We start from the raw sequence: 27,526 nt of genomic DNA, 5'->3' as shown, positions 1-27,526 counted from the left end.
ACTTTTCTTCCCTGGGTAGCTCACTGTTCTTATTACTCAAAGAAACGAGTTCTAGCTCCTTACTGTTTCCCCTCTTTCACCTCTCCTTTCTGACACACTGTATTTGCTTTTGAAAGGAATTGGGAATTTTGAGGGTTTCCATACCTGGTGTGCAGGCTGTTACAGAGGTCTTTCATTAGGAGATTACATAAATGGTACTTGAAGCAATCATGGTGCAAAACAGAACAATTTATTCATGCGATAAGAATTGCCTCATTTATTTTCCATAGAAATAGATCTGATTAATTTAATGTTTCTATTTTCAAAGCCCATTAAACTGCAGTCTGCCTTTGGCAAACGGTACGCGAATTCATGGTGCTAAACAAGTTTTTGTTTTCTTTATTGTAAGTTTTATTTACTATCATTTTGTGATGTAGCTTTTGCGTTAAGGTTTTGATAATAGCAAATAAAATTCCACTAAAAATAGAAACAAACAACAAGTTTGACATGAATAATTTCACCTCCCTAACTGTGACCAAAAAATGTAAGATTCAAGAGAAAAGCTGAAATTATCTCATATGATGTACCAGTAGGTACAAAAGCTGTCAACCAGGAGCATAAAGGCAAAAACCATGAAGGAGAGCTCAAGGTACAGAGAGCCTCATTAATCCCAAACTATTATCCTGTCCATCCTTTAGGCAGAATTGCCAGCCCCTTCATTGAAATAGCTCCCAAAAAAATCACCAGGTGTTCATGAAATAACTTCAGTCTAAAAAAATACACGTTTTATAAGCGCTTTGTCTAGACAGCGTGTTTATCCATGGAAACCCCCAAGAAACTAAGAGGAGAAAAATATTCTTAAATTGAACAGTATTATCCAGATCACGTCCTGTCACAAGGTCATTTCTCTGCACATTCTTGCAAACAGAGAAGAAACACCGGGCCTTCAGCTCTGGTGCTGCTCTTCATCACTAGATGGTGGGTGTTTGCTGTTCCCATAAAAGCAACAATTGAAAAAAAATGTATATATATATATATATATACATATATATATATATATATATAAAGTTATACTTAATATTTATTAAGTTAAGTAAAATCATTTCTAGAAAGAGATATGATTTTTTTTTTCCATCGTTAAAATAGAGCTTGCTTGTTTTTAAAAAACAATTTCCTAAAGGTAATTAATTCAGCTACATTTTTACAAAGAAAGCAAGCTCCTCTCTTCTCTCCAGTAGTACTGTATGAAAGTACACAATCTGTAGCACAGAAAGAGCATCCTCACATCTTTGGCCTTAGTTTGGACAAGGAATTTTGCTGTAATTGTTGTCTCCAATGCAATAACCAGCATTTCTTTCTGTCCTACTTCACAGAACCCAATCCTTATCCTGTTCAGTTCAGTATGAAAATTAAGATGGTGGTAAGATTTCCACCCATCATTATGGAGTAATACAGATAATCCCAGAAGCACCAGAAATTTAAAGGATCAATTTCAAAGAGGAATGACGTGTACATCCTCCCTATTTTGCATTTCTCTTATTTTTTTTTTTTTAAATAAATGTAGCAATGGCACGTTCACAAGTACAACTGAATAGCCCTGCTTTGCCAATTTTGCACTTTATTATGAGCAAACAACCTTAATACACTGGCAAAGAGACTGATAGTAGTCTGGACTATTTAAAGCATATCCCCTCATTGCTTTCACACCCATACAAAACAATCACCATAACTTTCAAACCAAAACAAAGACTCTATTTTTGTCACATCGCCACCACTCAGTGCCAGCAAGGCACTTACCGGCACTACAATTTACTGTTACATCATTTGAGGCCTGTTCGTAGGCCTCAGATGGCATTTTTCACTGTCAACCTTCCTGCAAGGTGCATTGGGTCCCACAGATTATTAACAGTCTCAAATTGTACCAGGGTAGGTTTAGATTGAATACCAGGAAGAATTTCTTCACTGAGACGGTGGTCAAGAATTGGAACAGGCTGCCTGCCAAGGGAAGTGGTGAAGTCCCCATCCCTGGAGGTGTTTAAGAGACGTGTGGAGGTGGCACCAAGGGACACTGTTTAGTGACAGGATTCAGTAGGTCAGGTTGATGGTTTGACTTGGTGGTCTTGAAAGTATTTTCCAACCTAGATGATTCTATGATGCTATTCTATGATTATGACAATAATTGTGCAAATCCTTACTTTTGCTAGAGTTGAACAGATCCAATGTGAGATGGGTTTTTGGATTAGATAAGCAGAGATTTTCCCTGTGTACAGCTATTCCAAACATCTCAATAGAACATTGCACACTTCTTAGGAGGAAGGGGGAACTTGGGGACATTTTAGAGGCAGGGACAGAAAGGGAAAGCAGATTTGCAGGCTTAGTGGGAGGAAACAGATTTATATACCAAGAGTACCAACCCCAAAGTACTTATTGGGGAATTTACAGGATCTGCTGTTTGACTGAAAACAGTGCAAGCTTTCACCTCTACTGGCTGTATAAATCCCAACAAACACTTGGGAACAGGTTTTCTACTTTCATAGCAATTATGAGCCAAACTTTTTTAATTTATTTTTTAAAGAGTCCATTTATGTCTTTTTTTTTTTTTTTGAGGAAGGAAAAAACAAGCATATACATCTATACCTAGTTGAGCAGAACAAACACTTAAAAGTTAACTCCATCTTCCAAAGCACAGAAAAACATGAATTAACACACATTCACATACCCAGATCTTTGCTATGAAGCTTCAGTTGCAGCTTGCAAGTGCAAATGTAGATTCACACACAAAGCAAAACCACACATCAACAGTTTAAGTTTCAAAGTTAAACAGATTCAAGGCATGCACAATTCTCTCCAAAATCTACATTTCAGACATAGTTTTACTTCTACATTTTCAGACAACAACAGCAAAAAAAAGAAAAACTTAATGGACATTTTAACAAGAAATGTATTTAAGATTTATTCCAGTTTCAGAAAAATGATTCTTTGGATTAAGTAAACAGTGATTTCTTTGCCAAATCAGCAGATGTTGACTGTCCAGATAGAGTTTATTTTATTTTATTTTGTGTCAACTAATTCTTCAGCAGTCTTAGCTCTTTGTGCAGGTGGTACTGATGCAACAGTACAATTTGTAGCATCACATCCAGCGAGTGCTCTGGGTGCCTACTGACATCTTGTTTCCAATGAACAAAGCAGTGGGAAGGAAATGCAGTCAAAGTTTCTAAACAACTTAATCCTCAACACATGGAGAAGAGAAAAGCACTTCTCCAGCCAGGAAAGCTTTCTCACAACTGATCGTAAAAAGCCTAGTTTGAATGATGAGAATAAGGTAGTATTCTGTCAAGAAAGTTACAAACATTTTAAATGAGATACAGACAGATTGGCGTTGCTGATGTTTTACATCTGCTCCTCTGAGGTATATTGGTCGTGTCCAAAATAGGGCCGTAAACCCAGATCTAGATCACAGAGTGCTAAAGATGATAGCTTAAAAATATATATTTCATATATGGAGACTATAAGACATTAAATCCTTATATCTAGGACAAACTTCTGCAATGGATTCACTATAGGTAAATATGTGCCATATGATGCTTTGGCTTCCTGCCCTAGCACAGACTGTCACAGAAGGCACCAAGTAAATATAAAGTTAAAGAGGAGTTTAAGTTTGTAAATCATAATTGGTTGAAATGATAACAAGCATTCAGTTTTTGTATTCTTGGAACACACAGAATAAACTGTCTTCAACGTCTCATACAGGTGCCTTGCACCAACAGGAGGGAACACTGCATTTTCCTCAATAGTACCTATGTTAACATCCATGGGAAATGACAAAGATTGAATTTTATCAAAGATGAAAGTTTAAACTGTCTTCTGAATTTCAAGTTACTTATTTGCAAACATAACGGCAAATATAATACCAGGCCTACCAACTAGCTTTCACATGATGTGGTCTAACCATAAGAGAATCTCCTAGGTTTCCCCTAGGTTAACTTGCAAGTAATATAAACTAAAAGATAGTTATTGCTTACATATTTTACAGGCTGGTTAACTGTTTTTTGTTTTCTGTATGTTTGTGGATTCTTAAATATTCATGCTTATCTAAATAAATTCAGTTCTAGATTTCTTGAAAAATTAACTATTAATTTTTCTGTTGTTACGTAGAGTTTTGGCTCATTACCATGGCTGTACTTCTCTCACTTGAGCATTGGGTTAAATGGACGATTACTCTGGGCACTACAGGGCTGTTTTCTTGACAAGCCATGGACTTGAGCTGGTGTTGAAAAGGTCACCTATTCAAAGCTGTGCAGCTTAGGGACCACAGAGTACTTTGTGTAGGGTATAGTTCAGTCATGGCCAGATTTGGTGTTTGCTTGTTTTTAAATTACTCACTAACTCTGGATTTTTATTTATTTATTTTTATTTTAAGTTTGGAAAAAAAAAAATAAAAAAATAAAAACACTACTAAGTATCAGATTTACCAATCAACACGAGTCAGAGGCTTGGAAAGATATCCATCGTATACAGCCAAGAAAAAATCCAACACAAAGCCTAGAAAATTTTTTTACTCTGAGGGTTGTGAGACCCTGGAACAGGTTGGCTAGAGAAGCTGTGGATGCCCCATCCCTTGAGGTGTTCAAGGCCAGGCTGGATGGGGCTGGTGGCAGCCTGGCCTGGTGGGAGGTGTCCCTGCCTGTGGCAGGGGGATGGAACTGGGTGGGCTTTAAGGTCCCTTCCAACCCAAACCATTTTGTGGTTCTGCAAATATCAAAGCAACAAAAAACAAAGCATTTCTTGGTCATTATGGTAAATTTCTGTGCTGAGCAGGCCTGAATGCAGAAAGATTCTGTGCTTTAGGTTTTTAAGGTCTTTCCTGACCCACTGAGAGACAGTCACATAGAAGAGAGACATATACCATCATAGACACGCGGTTTCAAAGCTCAAACTGATGGACAGTTTACTGGAGATTTAACTAGATTTAAAAATAAGTATCTTGAATCAATATTGTAGAGATTTCTGTTACTGCAAATACCTATCTTAGCGCATAAACTATGAAGCTAATAAAAAGGGACTTCAGCCCTAAGTCCCCAGCCCATGCAGACTACAAGACAAGGACAAACTAAACGCCCAGAAGAACAAAGAAAAGAGCTGCCTGCCCCGCTGCTGCAGCCAGCAAGATGAAAGACTGATCCCCAGCATAAAGCTAGAGCAGCCTCCTGTGAGTGCACTAAGCGGCTTGCCTACCCTGGGCCTCTGCAAGCAAAGGCTCCTACAGTACAGCGGTGACTCAGGTTTGAAGATTTCACAGGGGATTTTGCATGGGGAGGAGAAAAAGAAGTACTGCTGCAGAGACACCCCCAAGCCACAGCAAACAAGAAGCATCAGCTGACCCAAGAGCCAAGCACCAAGTGCCTGCAAGAACATCCCCAAGAGGCCTTACTGTGCGAGAGGGCTGGCATCACAGCCTCCCTGCAAAGCCAGAGGGTGATGGAGCACACAGCCCTTGCAGACACATTTGGTATCTTTTCTAACTCCACATATGGGGTTGGTTTCAGCTTTAAAAAAAAAAAAAAAAAAAAAAAAAAAGTCACATCAACAGAAGCATCTGTACTTACACATCCTCCAGCTTCACAGGAAAAAGACGTACCCTTCCTCCCATACACCAAAGCCAACACCATTCCATAAGCTGTTCAATTCAAACCCCAAGTACCAACTTCTGCATAAAAGGCACAAAAAAGGGCACTTTCCTCTAAACCCACTTTCAAATACGTTCCAGGCAGATTAGCGTAAAACTAACCCACCTGTACAAGGTGGTAGAGAAACACAGGTTGTGCTCATAAGCACAAACAGCAGTGGAAGGGGAGCAATAAATAAACACAACAGAAACTATGGCAGAGAAAAGCTATCCTGCTTGCAATCAAGTCAGTGGCAAAACTCCCAAGAAGCAGTACTATATCCTGTGTCAACACCAAAGAGCTCAGTGCAATGATCTGACATTCCCCATGCTTTTCTGTACAGCTTCCTAAAAAAAGAGAAATTTCCAGCATGTTCCTTATATAGACTATCCCATATCTTAACAGAAATGCAAGAAAATTCATTGCGACCAGGCCCTGTGCTGTAACTCCCATCATATTTCAGTACAACAATAAGTAAAAAAGAGAAAAGCCTTACATAACAGTCTTCATTCAAGACACTGAAATCTGCAGTGTCAAATCCATTTTATGCACTTTCAGTCACATAAAAGTAAAACCCTTTCCCCCAGAAGGAAACTGAAGATGGTAGAAAAAGGCAATGTTTTCCACTGGCCCATTTAACAAATGAAACATTTACTTTCTGTTTGGTGTAAAGTGACAGCCAGCTTATTAGAGCTGACACTGATCCTCCCGAGAGGATTTCAGTAAGCAAGTCACACAGGTGAAGGTCAAAGCAGCAAAGGAATTAAATGAAGAGAGGAAGGAAGCGGCTTCCTCTTAAGGACAGAAATTAGCTAACAAAAAAGCTGTTACTTACAGGGCCCTGGTTGGAAATACAGCAGCTGCAAAATGCTCTTTTCTCTTGAAATGCCTCCAAGCCAATTTCTGAATTTATTTTTTTTAGACCTGTCTCTTTTCCAGCCACCAGCACTCACCTGCAAGAAGGACACCGTGAGTGGATGGTTTGGTGCCGTGTGTCTGCCTGACTTACACAGCATCAAAGGCAACACCTATAATATTTGTGCTTAGGCATCATGCATCGCTGTTTACATATATGAGAAGGATAATTAACACTTCTTTAAGTAAATAATAAGACAAATGTAGCCTTGCTCTCAGTGAGTTTTAACTCCCCCACAAGGCATGCACGGCTGGCTGGAGAGAGCTGAACGTGTGCTCTGGCTGTACTTGGCAGACCTTCGCTGCCCCAGAGGAATTAAAAGTTTAGCCAAGAGACGATTAGTTTTCACCCAAGTTTACTTAGCACTCCTGTGTTTGCCTCCCCAGGCCAGGCCATGGCCCCCTGCCCTGCAGTAAACGCTGGAGAGGGTGGGGAAGGAGGTGTGCATCCCCATGAACTTAGATGCAGAGTTGGAGACAGAGGGTGTAGGCCCGGTGTTTGGCTCTGCAAAGAAATGGGGATTTGAACCCTGGCAGCACAGGAGGTCCTGCCTTGGGCAAGGTGCAGTGTTTTGGTGTGGTGAACCCCAGTGGGGAGATGGAGACAGTCTGATCTTTGTTCCTTTTAATGTTTGCTCTTTGGCTATAACAAAATGTTCTAAATTTGGTAAATTAACAAAGAGTGACACAGGGCAGGTATATTACATGTGTCACAACTGCCCCAGCAAAATAAGAATCAGAAATCCAGCTTTCAAACCATTCCTAGCAGATTTGAGGTGATTTGCCAGACTATCACTTTTTTGTTTGGCAACACCGCTTTATTATGCTAATAAGATCAATACTGGATTGCCTGGGTGTCTAAGGTACACTCAGAAATATGCACATCAGAAAGATGAGATCTGAGAAACTTGGCATAGTTGTGAAGTTTTGCAGAGTCCCAGATCTTTTCATCTTTTCTATTCTAGTTTCAATCCTGACACTCTGGATAATATCCTAAGCTTGACCACATCTCTATCAAAGATCCTGAGGAACAGGTATATGTGATCAAACTTGAATTGGCACTAAATTTCTATGAAATACTGGAGAAGAAAGCTGCTTGCATACTATTCACACGTAACACAGAGGACCTATTCAAATAAACAGGCTGAGATAGAAATGAACTAATAACTAGCTCTAGCTCTAATCCCTTTTAAAGGTCACAAGCTGACTAAAGTGTCTTCAATATAGTTTCAGGTATTAGCCTACCCCAAATCTGCAGATCTCCTTGTCCCTATGCCTGGGACCCTGCATGAGGTGCTTTCCCCTCCCTGCAGGAGATCAGGCCTTCCCAGGCCTTTCTTTTTTTTTTTTTTTTGGCTCTCACTTCTGCAGTGTGGGCATCTTTCACCAGACCACCTGCATCCTGCTCCCTCTACCCCATGGACCTTGCTGGAAAAGTTAATGGCTAATTGCTACTTGGGTGGGAAGGAGGAAGGGAGAAGAAAAGAAACATTCTTAAGGGATGAAGACAGCAGTATCTAAGCCCAACTGAGGTTTTTCCTTTCGTAGTTTTTCCTTTGTACCTATCAGAAGTTCACTCAGTTGGGTGCTCTGTGCATCTGGCCCAAAGCAATCTAGCATTCACTAGATGACCTACGTAGTTCAAAGAGACTCATCCAGCAATCAGGAAGACAGCACAGGTCTTCCTGTGTTCAAAAGAAACATGCTGAGTTTCTTTTTAGATAGCACCACCACCTATGACACTGTTAGGGACCCTTGTGTAGGGCTACAGAAGACCCCCTACAGCACAGAGTATTTCCATATGGACCGGTGCCACCCATTTTATAGGCCATTAAGACCAGATTGCCATGTGGGGAGATGACTGGAGAATGAAGAATTCAGTTAATTGGGCCAGGTACACAGGAGGAGAAAGAAAGTTGGCACGAGGTTGCTCCCACTACTCTAGCTGATTGTACTGGTAGTGAACCTTGCACTCCTAGACCACATTTGCTTTCTGGGCCCAAGAAAAATACATGCTTTTTTCTGTGTTCATTCAGTCAGTACGAAGACTGGTACGCAACGCATGGGGAAGAAAGAAAAAAAAAAAATCTTTCTGTGGCTGCACCATCCTGTATGTGCCTCTCCAGCAACTTTATTCAGGCCTGTGGTATTTCCTCTTTCATCACTGTAACTTTCTGCCAGAAATGACACGTGAAGTATTTGGAATTCAAAAGCCTAAACAAAAAGGTGAAAAGTGAAAAAACACAATAGCACACAATGGAGTGATGGCTGTAAAGAGAACAAGAGCAATGTCTGTGGCCTGTGACCTTTGGAAAAAGAAAAAAAATTTATGTTGGCCAAAAGGTGACTGCCAATAAATATTAATAATAAAAGTTCTTCATTAGATATTGCATGTCTTAACTCCATTTCCTTCAATGCTTTATTACACAGTTTACCTTGTATGACACCACTGGAGAATCAAAGCCACCCCAAAGACTCTAAGAGTGTGTAAAAGGAAAAAAGAAAAACTTTTGATTTCATCTTTACTGAAGAGGAGGAAACAAACTTCTGAGGATAGTAAAGTGTTCAAAATGTGTGATCAGTTTTTCAGCCTTCCAAGTATCCTCCCTATATACAGTCACAGAGACCTACCAAATTCATAAAATACTTCATTTTTGTCGCCTCCTAGAGGTGCAGCATAATTTCAAGCTCCAACACAGTGTGCAGGATTTTTGGTCAGATTTTCAACAACAAAATTAAAACTAAACTGTCAAAGGACTAAAGTAATGCAACATAAAACTGCAAAGATTTTTTTGAGTGAATCTTATACTTCTGTGTCAGCCAATTCCAGTGATACCCATAATACATATTCACCCATATGCATACATCTTCAGATTATAAAACCCCAGATACGGCTGTTGCTAGCCAGTGTATTTATATTCTGAAAATTAAAATAAGTTTTATCTTATTCTAGCATCTATCAGCCTTGACTTTAAACCACATGCTTCACTTAGTTAAATAGCTGAGGGAAATAAAAAGCAGGAAATACAAAATATTTTCATGAAAATGGCCCTATTTTAGGAGGAACCTGGTACAACTGTCTTTACAGTGCCAGCATACTTCCATACCCCATCTGCCGGTAAACCACTTTAAACAAGAAGCACAGATATAACTTTACAGCTTTTTTCAGTCTGTCTCTATAAATTGCCACATGTGCAACTGAGAAAAAGTATCTACCTCAGTAATAGCTTTCCCTTTCCAAGAGGAAATATTTGCATCAGTATAAGCAAGTTTTAGAAATACAGAACTAAGTGCCGAAGGGTTGAGCTATGGTCACTTTCCACTGACTTTAGAGATAGGACTGCTTAGCTAAGATGAAGATAGGGTTCAAAATAAAGTAGTGGGATAGAAATTTATGCAAAGATACTGAAACACAAGTCCTGAACAGCAGAAGGAAGCATTCTGAAAAAGTATGTTATCACTACACATTCACCTCCTTGTTCACATTCAAAGCATACAAAAATTCCCTTTCAAAATGCATTGACAGAAAAAGTTGCTCAGCTGCCTAAACACCACATTTACACACTCCCTGCTCTTGCAGAGTGTCAGTGTGGATCTAATCTCACAGACAAATCAGAAGACTATGGACAAATACTATCACCCAACAATAATTACCATTTGTTCTCATTTTCCTTCTGTATACACCGACAAATATGTTTTCTCTGCTTTTTCAGCTGAAGCAGCCAATTACCTGCTGTGCTTTGTAAGCTCCCATCCACACTCCCCAGGAAATGGATAATGTGCTGTGCTGCACTGTGGGGAGAGCACACTCAGATGCAAAATAATTCTGAACTAACTCTAGTAAAGTCTCTCCGCTGCATTCGCAGGCTGAGCTATGTGTTAACCATATTTATTCACCACTGAAAGACTATATTTTACAGTCATAACCCTGGCAAATACTGTGCATTTAAATAATTCTACTCAGCCACACAAAGGGGTTTATTCTTCTAGCACAGCTGTACACAATAGAATAGAGTGCCATTTGAAATCAAAACTCCTGAAGTTACTACTTACCAGCTTGTGATTATATATTCAGTAAACCCGATGAGCTGAAAAGATTTTGTTGCAGAAGACAAAAGTTACAAAAAAGCAGGCAAAGTTAACAAAAAATGAAGGGAAACTAGCATAAATCCTCTCTTCATTCATCTACTTAAATATTCCTGAAGACTAAAAGGACCTTAAAGAAAGTGCTCTCAGCAAAGACTACATCCTCTTGTCAGTCAAACCCTGCATAGTTTCAGCTAGGCATCCGTCCAAAAAGACATGGAATTATTCTATTTTTGTCTCCCACTGCAAGTGGAAACATTTTTACAGATCTGTGGTGAGGATTTCAATTTTTGTAGTGGTCAGCTAGTAGAGGAATGTAATTAAAGACCCTGTTAAAAGTACGACTATCCACAAAAGAGGAACTGGATAAATTTGGAGGTAAATAACAGTTACATTACATTACAGTCCGATACAGAAGCACAATAAAAACTTCCAGTGAGGTTAAAAATCCAGATGTGGTTTACTGGAAGAGAGTTGTAAAAAACTTTGTTTTAAATAGAATTGCTGTCAGAAATAATGGGACAACAACACATTTTCAAAAACTGTAAGTGTATCTTTTTTAATTAAATAATTTTATTATTAAATATTAATGATTCTGTGTAGAAAGCGAAACATTTGTTTTACCACCCATGTTATGCCTGGTATGTTACTGTTTTTATTCAACACAGGTGTTTCCTTAAAAGTACTTCCCTTTTTGCCTACTGATGACTTATAAAACAAACCTTATAAACCGCTGGTTTCTAAGACCTTGGAAATATGTCTCCATTCTACTGTTGCATTTGATTTTTTCTCTCTGTTATATCAGTAAGAAAGTATGTTTGTTTCCTGTGTACATTTAATCTGAAAGCTGACACCAGAACTCAGCGTAAAACTTTACTGACCCCTTGAGATCTTTAAATATGAGACTTCTCACAGGAGAAGCAGCTGTATCCAGTTTGATTCCCCAGGACGTTTGTCCTGGCTGCCTTCTCCTCTCTGAACTTCAGCTTCCCCATCCCCACCCCTTTCACCTTTGCTCGTTTTTCTGTTCCCCCCCCCCCCAAAAAAAAAAAAACACAAACCCTCTTTGATGTTCTCAGTTGCAGCCCTTCTCTATTATACACTCATAACACTCTTCAGTCCTCTTCATAGCTCTATATCCCTGTCTCCTGCTCCTGCTTACCAAGTCAGTGTTCTGTCCCTCTTGTCAGCCTTAGGGCTCCTCCAGCCACTGCTGCCTGCTGGGCTACCTTCAGTGCTGCTTTGTAGAAAGCTCTTTCTGAGTTAATCCATAAAGTAAGCTGGCCCTAGCTGCTATCATCCTTCAGGTCAAAGTCTTCATCCACTGGATGACATCAGTCAACTGTAACAGTAAATCAGACTTGTGAGGAACAAAGAGTGCCTTTTTAACAGAGAAGAAGCACTCCCTGTCCCCGTTTCTTGGTTCTCCTTACTTACATGTTGCTTTTTTGCTCTGATATTTCAAATTTTCTTACAGTGTGAATGTTCTTGTGACAAAATATCTCTCACAACATTTTGAAGTAGTCCCTCATACAACAGGGTTTTTTTACTCTGCTGGGCATTACTGCAAAACAAGCAAGAAAGAAGCTATTTCTTGAAGATCTTGCCTTCAAATCACAGCTCTTGCGAGATGTAGCTGCAACTAAATGAAGAGATTCATTTTAATTTTAGGGATGGAATAATGAGACAAAGAAACTTTGTGTAGACTGGTGCACGATGTAATCCTACACGTATCACCAGGTATAATGGTGCACGATGTAATCCTACATGTATCACCAGAAAAGATAACTGGCTATTAAACCTTCAGTGGGGCAAGGAGAGGTTGGACACTGACAGGCCTGTCTCTTTGAAGTGCCTCAGGCACATTACGGTGCAGGTTTCCCTAACCAGGTACATGGCATGCTATCATTCCATGCTTTAATTCTCACAGAATTAAATTCACTGAGAGTGGACCAAACTAATTCCACTCAAGTGAATTTCCAGGCCTTCTCTCTGTAGTAGACAATGCAAAAGAGGCAACAGGCACTGATGAAGATTGTTGTTAAACTCCACTTCCAGGACCTAATATTGAATGTAACTCCCAATGTTTCTGATATCCAAAATTTAAGGAGAATAGTCAAGGTTTTGCACATACATACTAATTAATGTCTAATTAGTATCACATTTCATGCTGGCTGACTATCAGCCACTATTACAACAGTATGACATTGACTTTTAAAACAGAGATGCTTTATGGTACATATTGCTTAACTGTCTTGTTCTAAAATTGCCTGGTCTCCAAAATCCATCCATTTTAAGCAGTTCCTGAGCAGCAAAAAGCTCTGGATTAAGATTACTGTTCCATTATTGGTTGGAGTATTAATTTCCTTCCTGTGATACCAGGCTGCTTATCACTTTTGACAACACATTTAATTGCCGTTGCAACCCCCACAGCTTTTTCATAGGTGCTGTCAAGATTATTTTAATTAAAATAATATCTATACAGAGGTTAATGAAACCTGGGGGAAAACTGCATCAGGAGCATGCTATCTGCCATTCCCTGTTAGCGGGTTCATAAGAATCCTAATTTCCACAGCCCCCACAGCCAGCAAAGACCAAGTAGGATGGGGAAAATGCCCCTGGCCGGCTTCCATGGAATGACAGCTCCAGCTCACTCACTTTGCCCTGCAGGTCCAGAGCCCTTGCCACAGAGCAGCCACCAGCCAGAGTCCTTGGTATTCAGACCACTCTCATTACTCTCCTGGAAATACTAATGATACTCGTGGTATAAAAAATGTCCCTCATTATGTCAAACGCTTCTTTGATATCACCATAGACATAACATGGGATCACCTGCACTTTATGAAAGGTAAGAAGATTTAGTACCAAAAAGCACATTCCTTCTTATTCATTTTAAACCCAACTAAATGATACCACATGTGGGAATCCAGTGCTTCCAACAGCAAATGCACTCAGACAGACACACCCACTAACATTTCTTTAAAAGCAGACTAGTCTCCGCTTTAAATAAATCCTGCATATAATTAGACAAATCAATATCTATTGAACAACATTTTTCTTTTTTCAGTCACAAACCCTCACTTAGTACTAAACCATATCTCTGCAAACTGTTAATCTAGGAAATTACAGGCTTTCTGTCAAGCCAGCTCAGTTTGTTTCTGTGTATGGTTACAGACCTCAAACTTTGCAGTCTGTTTCAGTGAAGTTTCTTGCAGTAACACTTTCAGAGTCTATAGCTCGCTCATTACTATTCATTAATTCTTCCTCCATTTTGAATGTTATTTAGTCGTTGCTGATGTATCTTTTCCTTATGAGTCGGTGACAACAGGCACATCAGTCACCTTTCCTCCAACTAGGTTGGACTGTTCAAGGATTAATGCAAAACAATGCAGTGCCAGTTTGCTGTAACTTCAGGCTCCTCTTGTAGCTCGGCTGCTTGGTTTTTCTGTGCTCTCACTTTCTGTTCCACAATCAAATCTCCACTACCAGCGGCTTTTAAAATAAATAAATAAATAAATAAATAAATAAAAATGGTCACCTCCCAAAGACCCACCTCTGTTCCATGAATGCACACCCACTCCCACTGAAGCGAAACTACAAACTGCAAATTATACAGGCAGCAGAACTAAGAAAGCTCATTTTCCTGTAGATAAGGACGTCTCACCACACTGGATCCTGATTCTGTTAAAACTTGTAGGAACTTTGCATCTATGAAATACAGTGATTTTGCAGTCTTTCCTAGTTAGATAGCTTGTTGGATGTGTCTTACTCCTAACTGTGGAGTAAGCATCCTAGTAACAGGCTATAGAGTATGGCTGACAACAATTCACACTCCATTCTGGAGAGCAGAGCTCTGAATGTCATGGCATAAAACAATACAGCTGACTGAAACTTCCTACAGGCGCACAGTGTTACATACTGCCCCAAAGTTCAAAACATGCAGTTGGTAAACAAACTATGTATTAGCACCAAAAAAATAACTGGGAAACCAACTGCAAGAAATCCCCTATGAGGTCAATATTTCTGCTCTTCAGTAAGAGGAGACAGAAAACTGAGGGGGTACTGCAAATAAGGAAAAATTAGTAGTCACAGCCAGTATCAGAGATATTTTCATGGACAATTTCACCAGCTGACTGGTTCACACTGCATCTGAACACATCGTATTCCCCCATCCTGCCTGCAAGTATGAGAGTTGTTCTATCTTCTACGTGTTTGCAATTTTACTAGTGGGAACTTTTTTTGATGTAAAGTTGCCAAACATAAATCAGCCTTGAATAGGAATAATTAAAGCAAGTTAGAAGATTAAAACCATGGAAACAAACTGAAATATACACAAACTCTTCTGTAGCTGTGATTTTCTGTGGGGCAGGAAGGGGATTCTGGTTCTCTCTCTCGTGCTCTCCATCTGAGCTTTTCCTAGTAAAGGCACAGCATTGTAACTCTCTGTCAGACACAAATTTGCTCAAGCCTTTTCTATGACTGTGATGATGCCTCAAAGCCTTTTCTATTAGCCTTTCCCATTATAAACCTCCTTTAGCTCATAACAGCTCAGATGCTTTCTCCTCTAAGGATAAAGGAGCTCTTCACTCCTCACACACTGCAGTAATTCTGATTACTGGGAGGATATTTGAAATGTAATATTGTGAGGAGAGGTGTAATTATGTCTGTATTTGAATGGAACTATTCTAAGAGGCTTTCAAAAGGCAGAATTTCATGGCTGCTAGGGGCCCTTGGGGTCAAGCAGTTCATTAGGAAATAATCAGGACCTGAAAATGGTCTGGTTGTTTTTTGGATGCCTGGCAAATTCCACCACCTTCTCAGGAATTTAGTATTAATTGTTCTCATTGTGAGCACTCAGACTGGTCAGTATGCACTGGCATGTGCACTGGCGCTCCTTTGCACTCCTAATGGTACCATCAACATGCTTTCCTTCCTGTCTGCCGGACGTGGCTGCATCCCACAACTGCATTCTCACAGCAAAAATTTTCCTTTCTGTTGCACTTAAGAGTTCCTTTTTTTCTTTCTCTCATTTCATCCAGTGCTTACCTTAAGTCCACAAATTAAATAGCATCCCAAATTCTGCTCAAAGCAGGGCACATTTCTTGCTTCATTCTGCTTATAGTCAGAACTGGCCTCCCAAAAAACAGAAAGGAGTAAGAAGCAGGATAATCTTCCCCCTTTGAATTTAAGGTTTGTATTTTAGTTCTTTCTGATTTGTTTTTTCCTATTTTACTTTTGATACATTCTCATTATATATATATATATATATTCCCAGTCCTCGTTTAGCCTTGCTCTTTTTTGTTCCTGCAGCAATGGGACTATCGGTAGTGCCTAAGATAAAGCACAGAGGGGAGTCCCTGCAGGACTGCAGCTTTAGTTTGCTCATCTTCTGACAAGAAAACAGAAAGAAAACCTCATTTCTACTTTTCTGCCTTCTGTATGTACTTATTCCAACAACTTAGTAACATCAAGTTTATTGTACAAGCAATGGAGAAAATCACTGCTGTTAGAGGAAACCCAGCTCTTCAATTCTTTCCTAAGGCAGCATCACCTACCAATAACACTGAGGACAAGGCCAGGTTTCTTCATGCTATTCCCACCTGTTCAAGCATTGTGGCCCAAAACAGGGACTTTAAAGAGCGTTTTATCATGACAGCCCAAATTCAGATTTTCTGAAGAATCTTCCCATTTTGTCATCTGTTTATGGTTGCAGTGTTCAGACTGGCTCCTTCTTCCTAGTGAGACCTCCTGGGTGGAGAGCTTGTTTGGAAATCTGACCTGAGAAGTGTTCAATCTGAACATTTTTTCATTCTGAAAACATTTCTCTCTGGAAATACCACCTGCCTGGCTTAAGCAGAGTATAACCTTCTCAACATATGTCTCAAAGAAAGGAAAAGATCTCAATTTGGGCTTAAAATATCAAGGTCCCTTCAGAGCTCAGGCTGCAGGCAGTGGCTGTCAAGCCCAGGCTAAGGAGTGCTAGCAATCTCAAGAGATGTTCTGGGGAGATTTCTATGAGCTTTAGTCTCAGTCTCCCAAGAACACACAACAGTGCCCCCAAAGCAGAGTGGAGAAATGCTACAGAAATCACATAACCTCTGCCGAGGTCAGAGTTAATGCCGCAGTTGAATATCATGCATCTCGGGAACCATATCCAGTCACACAAGAATGCCAGAGTCGCTGGAGTCCTTCCAAAAAAAATGGGTAGTCTCCATGCTCAGATGTCCTCCACCACAAGACAAAATTAAGGCTTTGCCATCCAAAAGAAAATAAGCTAAATGGCTGGGCTGCTCTTGTGCAGAAACATCTGGCCTGGATAGGGAATACACACAGAAAACAGCCAGCAAGTGTCAAAAGTTCAGAGAAGCAGTAACTAATCATCCTATTTCAGCCCTATAGATAAAAATAACACAGAAAATCAAGTCAAAAATGGCAACCCTGTTGTACAGGAGAAGTCATGAGTATGTAACTTCTTAGAATAAAAGGTTTGCCATTGCTATCCCTCAGCGAAGCTTCCTAGAAATTATGATGTCTTAGAAGTCAAGCTCAGACTATAAAGTACCAAACCTAGGTCCTGTAGATATCTCCAGTCAGGAAGGAGGAAGTCTGTGGCAGCAGAAGACATAAATACATATCATTACAAGGAACCAACATTATACCTTTTCTATGCCTCTGCCTAGCAACACTGTCTCACGAAAAGGAGCTAGCAAAGGTGGCGTATGGATCTGCTGCAGAAAGCGCAAAGATGACAGTCTTCTGCCGCATTAAGTTAATAATACAGTATTAAGTTAAAACCTACGTTTTTAGGACTAACCACCTACCAGACTTCTAGAAATGACTATCAGGAGGAAAAATGCATTTAAGTGAAGAGTCGCCTTCTCCGATAGCTGTATACTTAGTATCCAGTTGCAAACCAAATAACCTTTTAGCTTCTTACGCCAAAGTATCAGATTATTTTGCTAAATTTTACTCTAAGGTTACCGGGCATCCTAATAAGTTTTACTTCCCATTTTAAGAACGGGGAAAACATTGGAATAAATTATAAATTATAAATTATATTTTTAAAAGATTTAGAAGATTAAAAAATCAAATATTCCTTGGCATCTGATGGTGAAGTGACATCTGTACCTTGTTCTTGAGGAATTTCAAGTAGTACAGCTCTCAGGAGTAACCACCACCAGAAGGAAACAAGGCATCTAAAATGGAATTTCAGATTAGTTAAATTAATCTGGATGCTACTGTATACTAGCATTTTATATTAATACAGTGTGAGGCTGGAATACTCCAGCTTTTCCCTGACTCATTATTGCACAATTAAAAATGCTGCTCTGACTTAACGCACTTCTATTCTCTGCCATATTGAGTACACAGTAGAGGTGGCACTCAATGAACAATATTTTATAACTCCTCAGCCCTTCCTGTACTGTGTATTTCTCAAACCCTGTGCTCTCTCTCACTATTTTGCTCTTGAATTTTCTTACAGCATTCTTCACCACCACATACAAATCTGAAATGAGAGCACACCACTGATCATTAAAAAAAAAAACACTTAACAGCATTAAGAGTACGATACCTTGAGATACCTACCATTGTGATGAGGTCGTACAGTTTCTTGACCCCCAAAGGCAAGCTGGGAAAATGCTTTAGGGGTTAAAAGTATGTATTGGTATACACTGGTTCTTGGAGTCAGCTCAGTGTTGATGTATGTTCCTCTTTACCTATGACATTTATTCGGAGGCATCATCAAGTTTAAGCCAGCAAGCCTGAAGGTGTGCTTCTCATTAAAGATGTGTAGAAGTCCATTGATTTTCGGCAAAGTACTTGAATGTGCTTTTAATTTGATGTCCATGGCACCAGAGCATGAACTAAACTGGTCCTGGAATAGACTGACTATTTCTAGATGAGTAATGGACAGCTACCAAACACAGCTGTTTCAGTTCATTTATACAAGTTATTCATTTTTGCAGATGCCTACCTGGGAAAACATGTCAGGTGTACTGCACAGGCAGGGCTGTCCCTTGTACTGCTCCTGCCTTCAGAGGTGTTCACTGTAATAATTCTCTCTGCATCATTCAGGACTCAATGAATAATTCAACAGAGTTTCATTACTCCACCTGTCCTGTTTTGTTTACTGCAATATCTTTCCATGGTTCAGCATCTCTCTGTCTTCAAGCATAAAACCTGTGGAAAATGCAGCAGTTCACAATGGCTGAGGGGAATCCTTCTCTTTGATGCTGGAGTCCTATGAACTGACAGCATTTTAAACCCACCATAAAATAATAAATACGTACATCTCATCTCCTTTGCAAACCTTGGAAAGCTCAGTTCTCTTGCTGGATTACTTTGAAATAAAAACAAAACACCCCAAAATTTGGGGAGGTATTCCAAAGAGCAATTCAGGCTGCTCTCTTCCTCTTACACATTTAGGGTAAGCCCTATGAGCTTTATTCTCAAAATGTAAACAGAATAAGGCTTGGTCCATGCTGCACAGTCTGCCAGTACGTTCCTCGCACAGGTATTATAGCAGTAGACCTGCAGATGGTAACAAAAACAACATTAGGATTTTCACTAGCATGGAAACACCGTGGAGATGAAGAAAAGTTAGCAAATATTTCGACCAGACCAGACAGACAAGTAAAAATCTGAAGTCTATGGTTATTCAGCTCAATAAAAATGCTCTTATGACGAGGAATTTACCTTTCACCTTCTTCATTAAAACAATTATTAGTAGTTCTCTATTTTAATGATTAATGACAGGAGCTCCTGCAGAACATACACTTATTACTAAACTGTTCTGGATTAAAAATCGGAAACATATATTAACAGCTTCATTTAGACCAATATCTCAACAAATAATTGATTTTTATTTAGAATATCTGCAAAACTAATAAAAATACAAAAAGGTATTTCTGTTTTTCAGTTAATTCTCTTCAGAAAAAGAACAAAGCCACTTTGAACTTCAGCAGCAAACATTGTTTTACATGAAAATAACAGAAAGTTGCTCTAAATTGCTCACTTGGTGATTGTTATACCCGGAGACTTTCTATGTCTCCTATGCCCTCTAGCTTCTAGAAGATGAATTTACCAACCGCTCCCTTTCTCGAGATTATTTAGTTTTAATTTCTATTCAGCTATTAAAAACTTACTGAAAACTTACTAAAACAGAAAGTGAAAAGCCTTCCCATCTCTTCTTCCCAGATATAACTGTTATCTGAGACTGAAAAGAAGACATGAAAATATTAGTGTAGATTTTCCTCTGCGTTAAAGGCACCTCACACTTCTCTGGCAGAGTAAATGGGCCTTAGAGGCATGCATTAGCTTTACATCAATTGCATCATGTAAAACATAGCTTCTGCGGCCGTTGCAGGGAACACAAACAATAAAACTCTTGGAGAAGGGGAATGCTGGTGAGAGAAAGGTCTCAGGGCCCCTGAGGCTACCTGGGCTGTTCTTTTTGTGAGTGGGCCACGTCAGCTACCTGTGCTACCGAGAAACAGGGCACAATGCTAATGCTTTTCACTATCAGTGCTGCAGGTAGCGGTGCTGTTTTTATAAGGTGGTATCCCATTGTCTTTCAGGAAGTCACTGGAATAACTGGACAGTTTTCATTTAAACTTTGTAATTCCAGCATTTGGAACTCTGATCTGTTTGCTTTCCATTTGATTCTCTGTTTCCATCCCATTAAGAACACAGATCAATATGCATTTTATAGCTACTTTAACACTTAGTAACCTAATTATACACTACACTTGGTAACTCTAATTATAGAATGATAAAGAAATATTTTCTAGCCTTAAAATAAAGGATCTGTGAAATCTTAGCATTGCTAAGAAAATGTGTGCTCACTCAAAATTGTCAGAGGCAACCCTGTCTTCCTGTGCCTCTCTTAGAGGGCTGAGAATTTACTAAAAAGCACTTCTGAGCTGCTGGGACATTTCCATAGATACAATTTGCATTTCCACATGAAAGTCACTACACTGGCATTGCCATCCTTCCCCATGATGTGCTCACTTCAGGATTAATTAATTATAGCAAGCTATTCCTACCCACTAATAATAATAACCATGATGCTAGTTCAGTATAAAAACATGGTTATATCATGAGCTAAAAATGGAATTACAAACTATCTATGTAACTATTTTAGGAACATACTAATCAAAATAATTGGCTTCCTCCATGACAGGAGACAGTGAAGGCCTATAACAGCCTTTCAAGCATGTCAGCAGAATAATGAGCAAATTAAAGTGGCTCATATAGTTCATTTAGACTTACAAAGTGTTTGCAAAGCTATGAAGAAGCTATGGAGAATCCAAACAGCCGTAGGATCAATGTTCTCTTATGGAGCAGAAGTAGCCTGAGATTGCAAACAAGAAGCAAAAGATCTGGTTTTCTAAGCCACCAGAACAGGCTGCTTATGATCATGATTTATGACCACAGCACAGCTATAGTGGAGGGCAGTTAATTGTGCAGCAAATAGAGTTCAGTGGGACTGACTGGGATGGAGACGATCAGGACCAGGGGCTGTTTCCATCAGCCCCGGGAGAGGAGGAGGCACCCTCTGGCATGCCTTGCACTCTGGGCCACAGCTGCTGCAGGGAGGACAGAGAGGCAGCTAAGCAGAATGGAGCTACACTCTTAACTCCACATCAGGAAATACAAGGTAATACACTGAAAACACTAATCTGACTGTCCTCTCCACCTTCCCATGCTCTGTGGCTACTTAGGAAAATGCCTGGGGTGTCTGGTAGGCAGCTCAGCAAACACCACTGCTTACTGCAGCCAACACTTTGCAATTACATTAATTATTTCATGTTTAAAGCCTTCATTGCTTCCTCTCATTTGCTTCATCCCTTGGCAACGCTCTGTAGTATAGCTGCTGGCTTCTCAAGCACTTATGGTTGCAATCTTGGGAGCAGGTACTCAAGACAACCTTGGGAGTGGTTACTCAAGATTGTTGTACTGATGGCTCTACCGTACTTGATCATCACCTCCAGAAAATCGCACTTGCCATGTGATCTCAGAGAAGACCAAATAGATGAATGCAATGCCAAATCGCCTCATATGCTAATGTGACGAGATACTATTAGAAAAAGCCATTTAAAAGAAGAACTGTGACACAACAACAGAAGTAAATAGAAAAGCTAAACTAACAGGAGTGTGATCTTCTTTTGCAGACAACCAATACGTGTGTAATGAAGTACTGAGTAGGATCTCAGAGTATTTTCTCACATGTTATGGAGGGGAAAAAAAACTGCCCAGAGGTACACACTCAGATTTGTAAAGGTAAGTTTTGCTTTTCTGGAGGTGAATAAGTTATCTAGAATCACAGCACAGCCCCAGACAAAGGAGCAACTGGTGCAAAGCACAAATTGTGATAAAGCCAAGAAATGAAAGAATAATATTTTTTATTACTCTAAGGATGTATTTGAAAGCTCCTAGAGAATCTATTGTGAACTTTGGCATAATTAAGAAATTGAAATTATTAGTTTCTGAAAAAGGGCACTCCATGGGCATTTTCTGCAAAAGAGGAGAACTTGATAAGGAACATCCAAAGTAAAGGACAATTCTGTGCAGAATGGGGGGAGGATGAGGTGCCTTTTAAAACACTAAAGAGGCAGAAAACATATGTACCACATAGACCCCCATTTGGCAGCAAAGGCAGGGCTCACCCAATTGTCAGAAGCAGTGAGCACAATGAGCTTGGACTAAAGTTGACGGTGCTCAGCACGGGTGAAAAGAAACTTGAAATGCCAGATTAATCTATAACAGGTATTCTGAGATAGCTCTGAAATAGTTCAATCTAGAAAAATGCACATGCCCAAATTCTCCAGCACAGTTTAAACTATTCACCTTGGAGAGAAGTTCAATCTGCTAATTATACATGACAATGTTGGATTAGCTATCCGATACCAAAATTTACTGCTACCTACTAAAAGTTGCTTTTGGCAGTGTTCAGTGTCAGAAGCAATAGCATTAGCTCTTCTGCTTTCTCACACTGCAGATGATGGAAGCTTTCAGGAAGATGAATTAAATTCTACTAACAGAAGAAAAAAGGGGTCTAAACATTTGGAGAGAGCCACAGTGAAATTCCACTCAGGTTATTTCAAAGTGATGCTATATCAGTACATGCAAAGATGTCCTGGTGCATGATCCTGAACGAAAAACTCAGTGGATCCAGGAGCACATGCCCCTTGGCAAGGAGAGCATGGCTGAATTGCTCCTGCCTCTGTTTTCGGAACTGCAAAGATCCACAGGGACACATATTGGTGTTAGCACCTCTGTTATCGCTCGTGTCTCACGCATCCATCACCTGGTCCCTGCAGAAGCTTGCTCACACGTGCCTGACACCCTGTGAGGTGCCAAGGCCCAGCACAGTGGCCCTGTGGACCCATGACACCATGGAGAGTCCATAGCTCCCTCCGGTGTTATCCCCTTTCCCCCACCTTCCACCAGGAGGTGAGCAGAGTAGTTTGCCTCATGGCACCAGCCCAAGTGACCACCTCTGCTCACCTGCCCCATGTCCAGCTGGAAGCTGCACCTGCCAGCAAGACAAAAGCAGGAGCAAGTGAGCAAATAAATACTTCAGATAAGAGGGCTCCCTGTATGCCCTCACTTTTATTCACTGGCCACAAGATGGTGCTTTTTTACCTCCCATCAGTTTAGAGCAAAGAACTGGGCAAAATTCATAATCTCCCTTGGGCCCACATGATACTTGTGTCTACATTTGTACTAGAAGACAAAACCGCTATAAAATCTGCAAAATAAAAGCCCCAAAACTCTATAGCAACAGGAAGACCATCTACAAGAAATTATCTTCAGATATTTCTTTTTCAGAAATGTCTTCCCCTTTTGCCTTTACTTGCAAAGTACACTTCCCAAAGAATTTGCTTGCACATAGCTAAAGAACCTACCAATTTGTCAAAGAAAAGACACACTGAAAAAAATCCAAGAACATCAGAACCAAATCCTAGCCATGAAGTTACTGCCTCATAAACAAGAACATACACACTTGAGCGTGACTAATTTGTGTTGTTTGGCTGACTGAACACTAAGCAAGTTACATTTGATGCCACTTGTACATACTGCACCAACATTATATTTTCTACCAGCTCTCACTGTGCCTAGAATGGCAATGTAATTAAAATGGAAAGGCAAGTACAACAGAAAGCACACTTTCCCTTACTAAATGCTATTTGCAAAATAGTTTTTCTATTTGGGTAAAAGTTTGTGTTTGTTTATTTGTTTAAAACAACAACAACAACAAAAACTGACAAGTTTGGGTAATACTATCAAGAACAGCACTTCTAAAAAACTGGAAGAAAATTCTTCCAGTTGTTAACAGAGTTAATCAAAGCAAATGACAAGCTTCCAATGATTCTGCAATTCCTTCTAACACACTCATTACCGTAAAATAAATAAATAAATAAATAAATAAATAAATAAATAAATAAATATTAAAAATAGTTTTTACACCTCTAGCTTTGTCTTGTTTCAGTAATAATCTGTTTTCCCCAAAGTTCTAGGCAACTGAGTTTTGGGATGAAGGGTTTCTATCTTTTCCCATCACAAAAAAAGATATAAGGATCCTCACCACCTTTCCCATTTGCCTTGCACTTTCTGTCCATTACAGACGTATTTTTTGAAAATATTGCATTGATGAGATATCTCATCAATGCAACATATATATATATTCATATATATGAAAATATCTCCTTGCAGAGATCTTAATGAGAAAACAGAAAATACAACAGGAATATACATTGAGATACGAAACTATTTCTTCCTAAAGAAAACAAGTGCATCAAAAGTTTGATCCAATCTTTCTCCAGCCAGGACAATGTAAGAACCAGCACCAACATTATTAGAATCTGTTGTCCATGTTAGATTTGTGATTTGATGTAGAATATTAGTCTGAGGAAATATTAAAATAAATAAATAAATAAATAAATAAATAAAACTTTGTCAAAAAAAAAAAGCAAGGACTGCGAGTTTTTAGAAGGGATGGAAACTTTGGCTGTTGACATAAGGGAGACTCAGACACATCTCAGCAGAGCATGGCTGTGAACAGAAACAACAAACTGCTTGAGTGTCTAGATTTCAAGACAAGAAGAAAACCATGAGCATTACCTGGCTTCTTCTTTAATGTGAATTATCAAATTATATATATTCATCCCAATAACAGTTCTTAGGCATTTTATTTTGAAGCAGATTAAGCTGTTGTGTGCTGTAGCAGGAAACAAGAGACCACCTGCCACCTGTGTCTAGTGGCTCTGCAATGAAAGGGAAAGGTTATATTGATGTGGCCAGGTCATCTTGGCACGTGATCCATGCTTTGTGCAACAGAAAATTGGGAAAAATCTAACTAAAGAATGTTTTTGGGCTGTAAAATTGAGAGTTGGGTCTTTCACGTGTGACCCAAGCAGGGTCACACAGGCCAGTGGTTCACCTTGCAGGTGTAGTACACTCACACGAGGCAAATCTCAGATATTTTAGGAGAAAATCAAAAAAAAAAAAAAAAAAAAAAAAACACTATCTCAAGGCAACAGATTTCCAAGCCAGGAGACCACAGACTGCATTTCTTCCTTGACCATCTAAGCACTGAAACTTTTCCCTTTCAACTAGCTTATATCATCTACAAGGTCTGCTTTGTACGCTGACTTACCAGGGCTGAAATGTCCCTCAAGGAGCAAAAGCATAGCCATTAAAGAGCATGCTACAGAAGTGCCACCACTGGACAGCCTTACTGGCTCTGTCTACAACTGGTTGGTCATGCTTCTTTTTGCTATTACACCTGCAGCAAAGACAGACAGAGATATCATGAGTGCCCTAACCTCTACTTTACACTGTGAAGTGATCTTCATCTGAACTGATGAAGCAGGTTTTAGAGTCAGACTGTGAAGTGCAAAACAAATCTAAACAAATATCTGACTCAGCTAATAAACTGAAAAAGCAGCAGCTTTGAGGAGGAAGTTGGCAGCACCACATAAAAATCCATGGATTGCTTCCAGCTACCCTCTTCTCCACTTACTCTAATTATTAGTCCCTGATCTCTAAATAGACTCTGTCTCAGGATTGCTTAAAAGAAATGTACATTTACATAGCACCTTTTCCTCTTTCTTTCTAATTCACTTTTTCAACCTTAGACAAAAATCTACAAAGCATGTTAGGCCATTTCAGCCAAACTACATCCTGTGTAAAAAATAAAAATTTGCCTTAACCCACACATGGTAAGTTCTGTCTCTATTGTTTTATTAAGTGGAACTGTGGCCTCTTTTCATTATTTATTTTTTTTTAAAGTACAAGTCTCATTAAGTGGTGGCTTCCTGAGTTCCTGTGTTATGAATACATATAAAACAGCAGCTAATCTTTCTGTTCTGAACATTTGACTCAAAACCTAGCATTTATAGCTAACAAGGCTGTAGCAAACTACTGGGCCAGATGATTTCCAATGACGTTGGGCTAGTGCCAAATGTTTCTGTAAGTGTGTTTAAATGAAAAATCAGTTTCTCAATCCAAGTGTATCTAAAATACTTTTTTTAATTTTGCGCAAATTCACAAATTATACAATATTTAAGTGTTGATTGTTTGTTTGTTTTTTAAACATACTGTACAGTCAGGTTACTTCAGTGTTTTACATCAAGGCACAGCACACTATATTATACACATGCCTTGCCAGGCAGCAGTTTGGTATAATCCCCGAGTTTCGGCAGTAGTGCCAGGATAAATAGCAAGAATCACATATATACTAGAAGATAAATAAATAATAGATGCTGTCACATTTTATTTGAAATAGAGTTGCATATAAAAAGAATATACAATAATTTAACTTGAATAACTAGATTCTCTTGTACTATACATAACAGAAGTGTTCTCATTTGTATTAAATAAAACATTTTCAATATTAGGATGCAAAATTAATCTTCTTTTTGGCTGTCTTGAATTATGGAGAAGAGCTCCTTTCATTATAAATTAAAGTTGGATTTTCAGTTTCATGTCAATCTGAAAGAAACAAACGCAGAATTACTGATACGCCAATAATGAAATGTTACCGGTAAAATGGGGCAATAAGTCATTTCTACCTAACTGTGGTGTTTAGATAACTAGCTTCACGACACATTAACTAAGCAAAGCATTTACAAAAGCTCTTCTTCACAGTTTAAACAAGGTACGCTTATATTTGTAATGTCTTTTTATACAGTTACTTGTCCTATTTTCCCCAGAGGTTTTCCCTGTAAACCTGTTACTCCCCCAGGAACCCTAGAGTTCTGATAACTCAAGTTATCTGAGGGTTGCCTGCACTGAAGACCATTTAGTGCAATGTAGTTACCATATTCACATTACCATTCAGCTCTTCATATCTGAATGCTTCTTCTTCGCCTGCCGAAAGCCTTAGACCCCACGTTAGTTGGGACAAAGTTGTTCTTGCCCACTCCTCCTGACCTGCTCAGGAAGTCTGCCAGACGATGGGTCACGCAGGTTGCTGTGTTGCATGCCCTCTTCTGTGCTGTTACACTGCTTTTTGAAAGGAAAACAAATGTTAGTTCCCAACATATCTACTCTGCATGCAACAGAATGTCAGTAACAGGCCATATGCCTAGGAAAGATTTTTCTATAAAAGCAAGCAGGCTTGCTGAGCAGCAAGCACTTACAGCTTCAGTAAGCTTTGCTAACAAGCTCTAAAGATGCACCTTTATGTTTTTCTAAGTGTCAGGCTCAGTTTACAAAAGGTAGCTGAGCCACGTTCTCAGGCAATTGGACCACTCCAGACTTTCAGGGAAGCCTGAGCTGTTTCCTACCTCTGGCAAGTCACCACAGCTAGCAGAAAGCTGCTGATAAGGTGCAGATCTGTGGCATTTAACCAATCTCCCCTTTCCTCCAAA

At 39.5% G+C, this 27,526-nt stretch overlaps 1 protein-coding gene across 7 annotated transcripts in view; it reads right to left on the bottom strand.

The window, feature by feature from the left end:
* Nucleotides 1-11,927, bottom strand: part of INSC (INSC spindle orientation adaptor protein) — a 139,741-nt gene extending 127,814 nt beyond the window's left edge. The window contains exon 1 of one of the 7 annotated variants that reach the window (XM_084521884.1): nucleotides 11,809-11,927. Coding sequence is in view for 3 of the 7 variants with exons in the window: in XM_084521881.1 (XP_084378007.1) it covers nucleotides 5,586-5,653 (68 nt within the window). In the remaining 4 variants the exon portion in view is untranslated. Of the gene's footprint in view, nucleotides 1-5,410; nucleotides 5,517-5,585; nucleotides 5,708-6,480; nucleotides 6,597-10,613; nucleotides 10,788-11,808 lie in introns of those variants that run through there. The other 6 variants (XM_084521882.1, XM_084521886.1, XM_084521880.1 and 3 more) reach the window with 6 other exon arrangements.
* Nucleotides 11,928-27,526: the final 15,599 nt, after the last annotated feature.

Source organism: Aythya ferina (assembly GCF_964211825.1).
Source record: "Aythya ferina genome assembly, chromosome: 5".
Classification (NCBI taxonomy): Eukaryota; Metazoa; Chordata; class Aves; order Anseriformes; family Anatidae; genus Aythya; species Aythya ferina.
The sequence above is the reverse complement of the archived record's forward strand: the minus strand, read 5'-3'. Positions and strand labels throughout refer to the sequence as shown.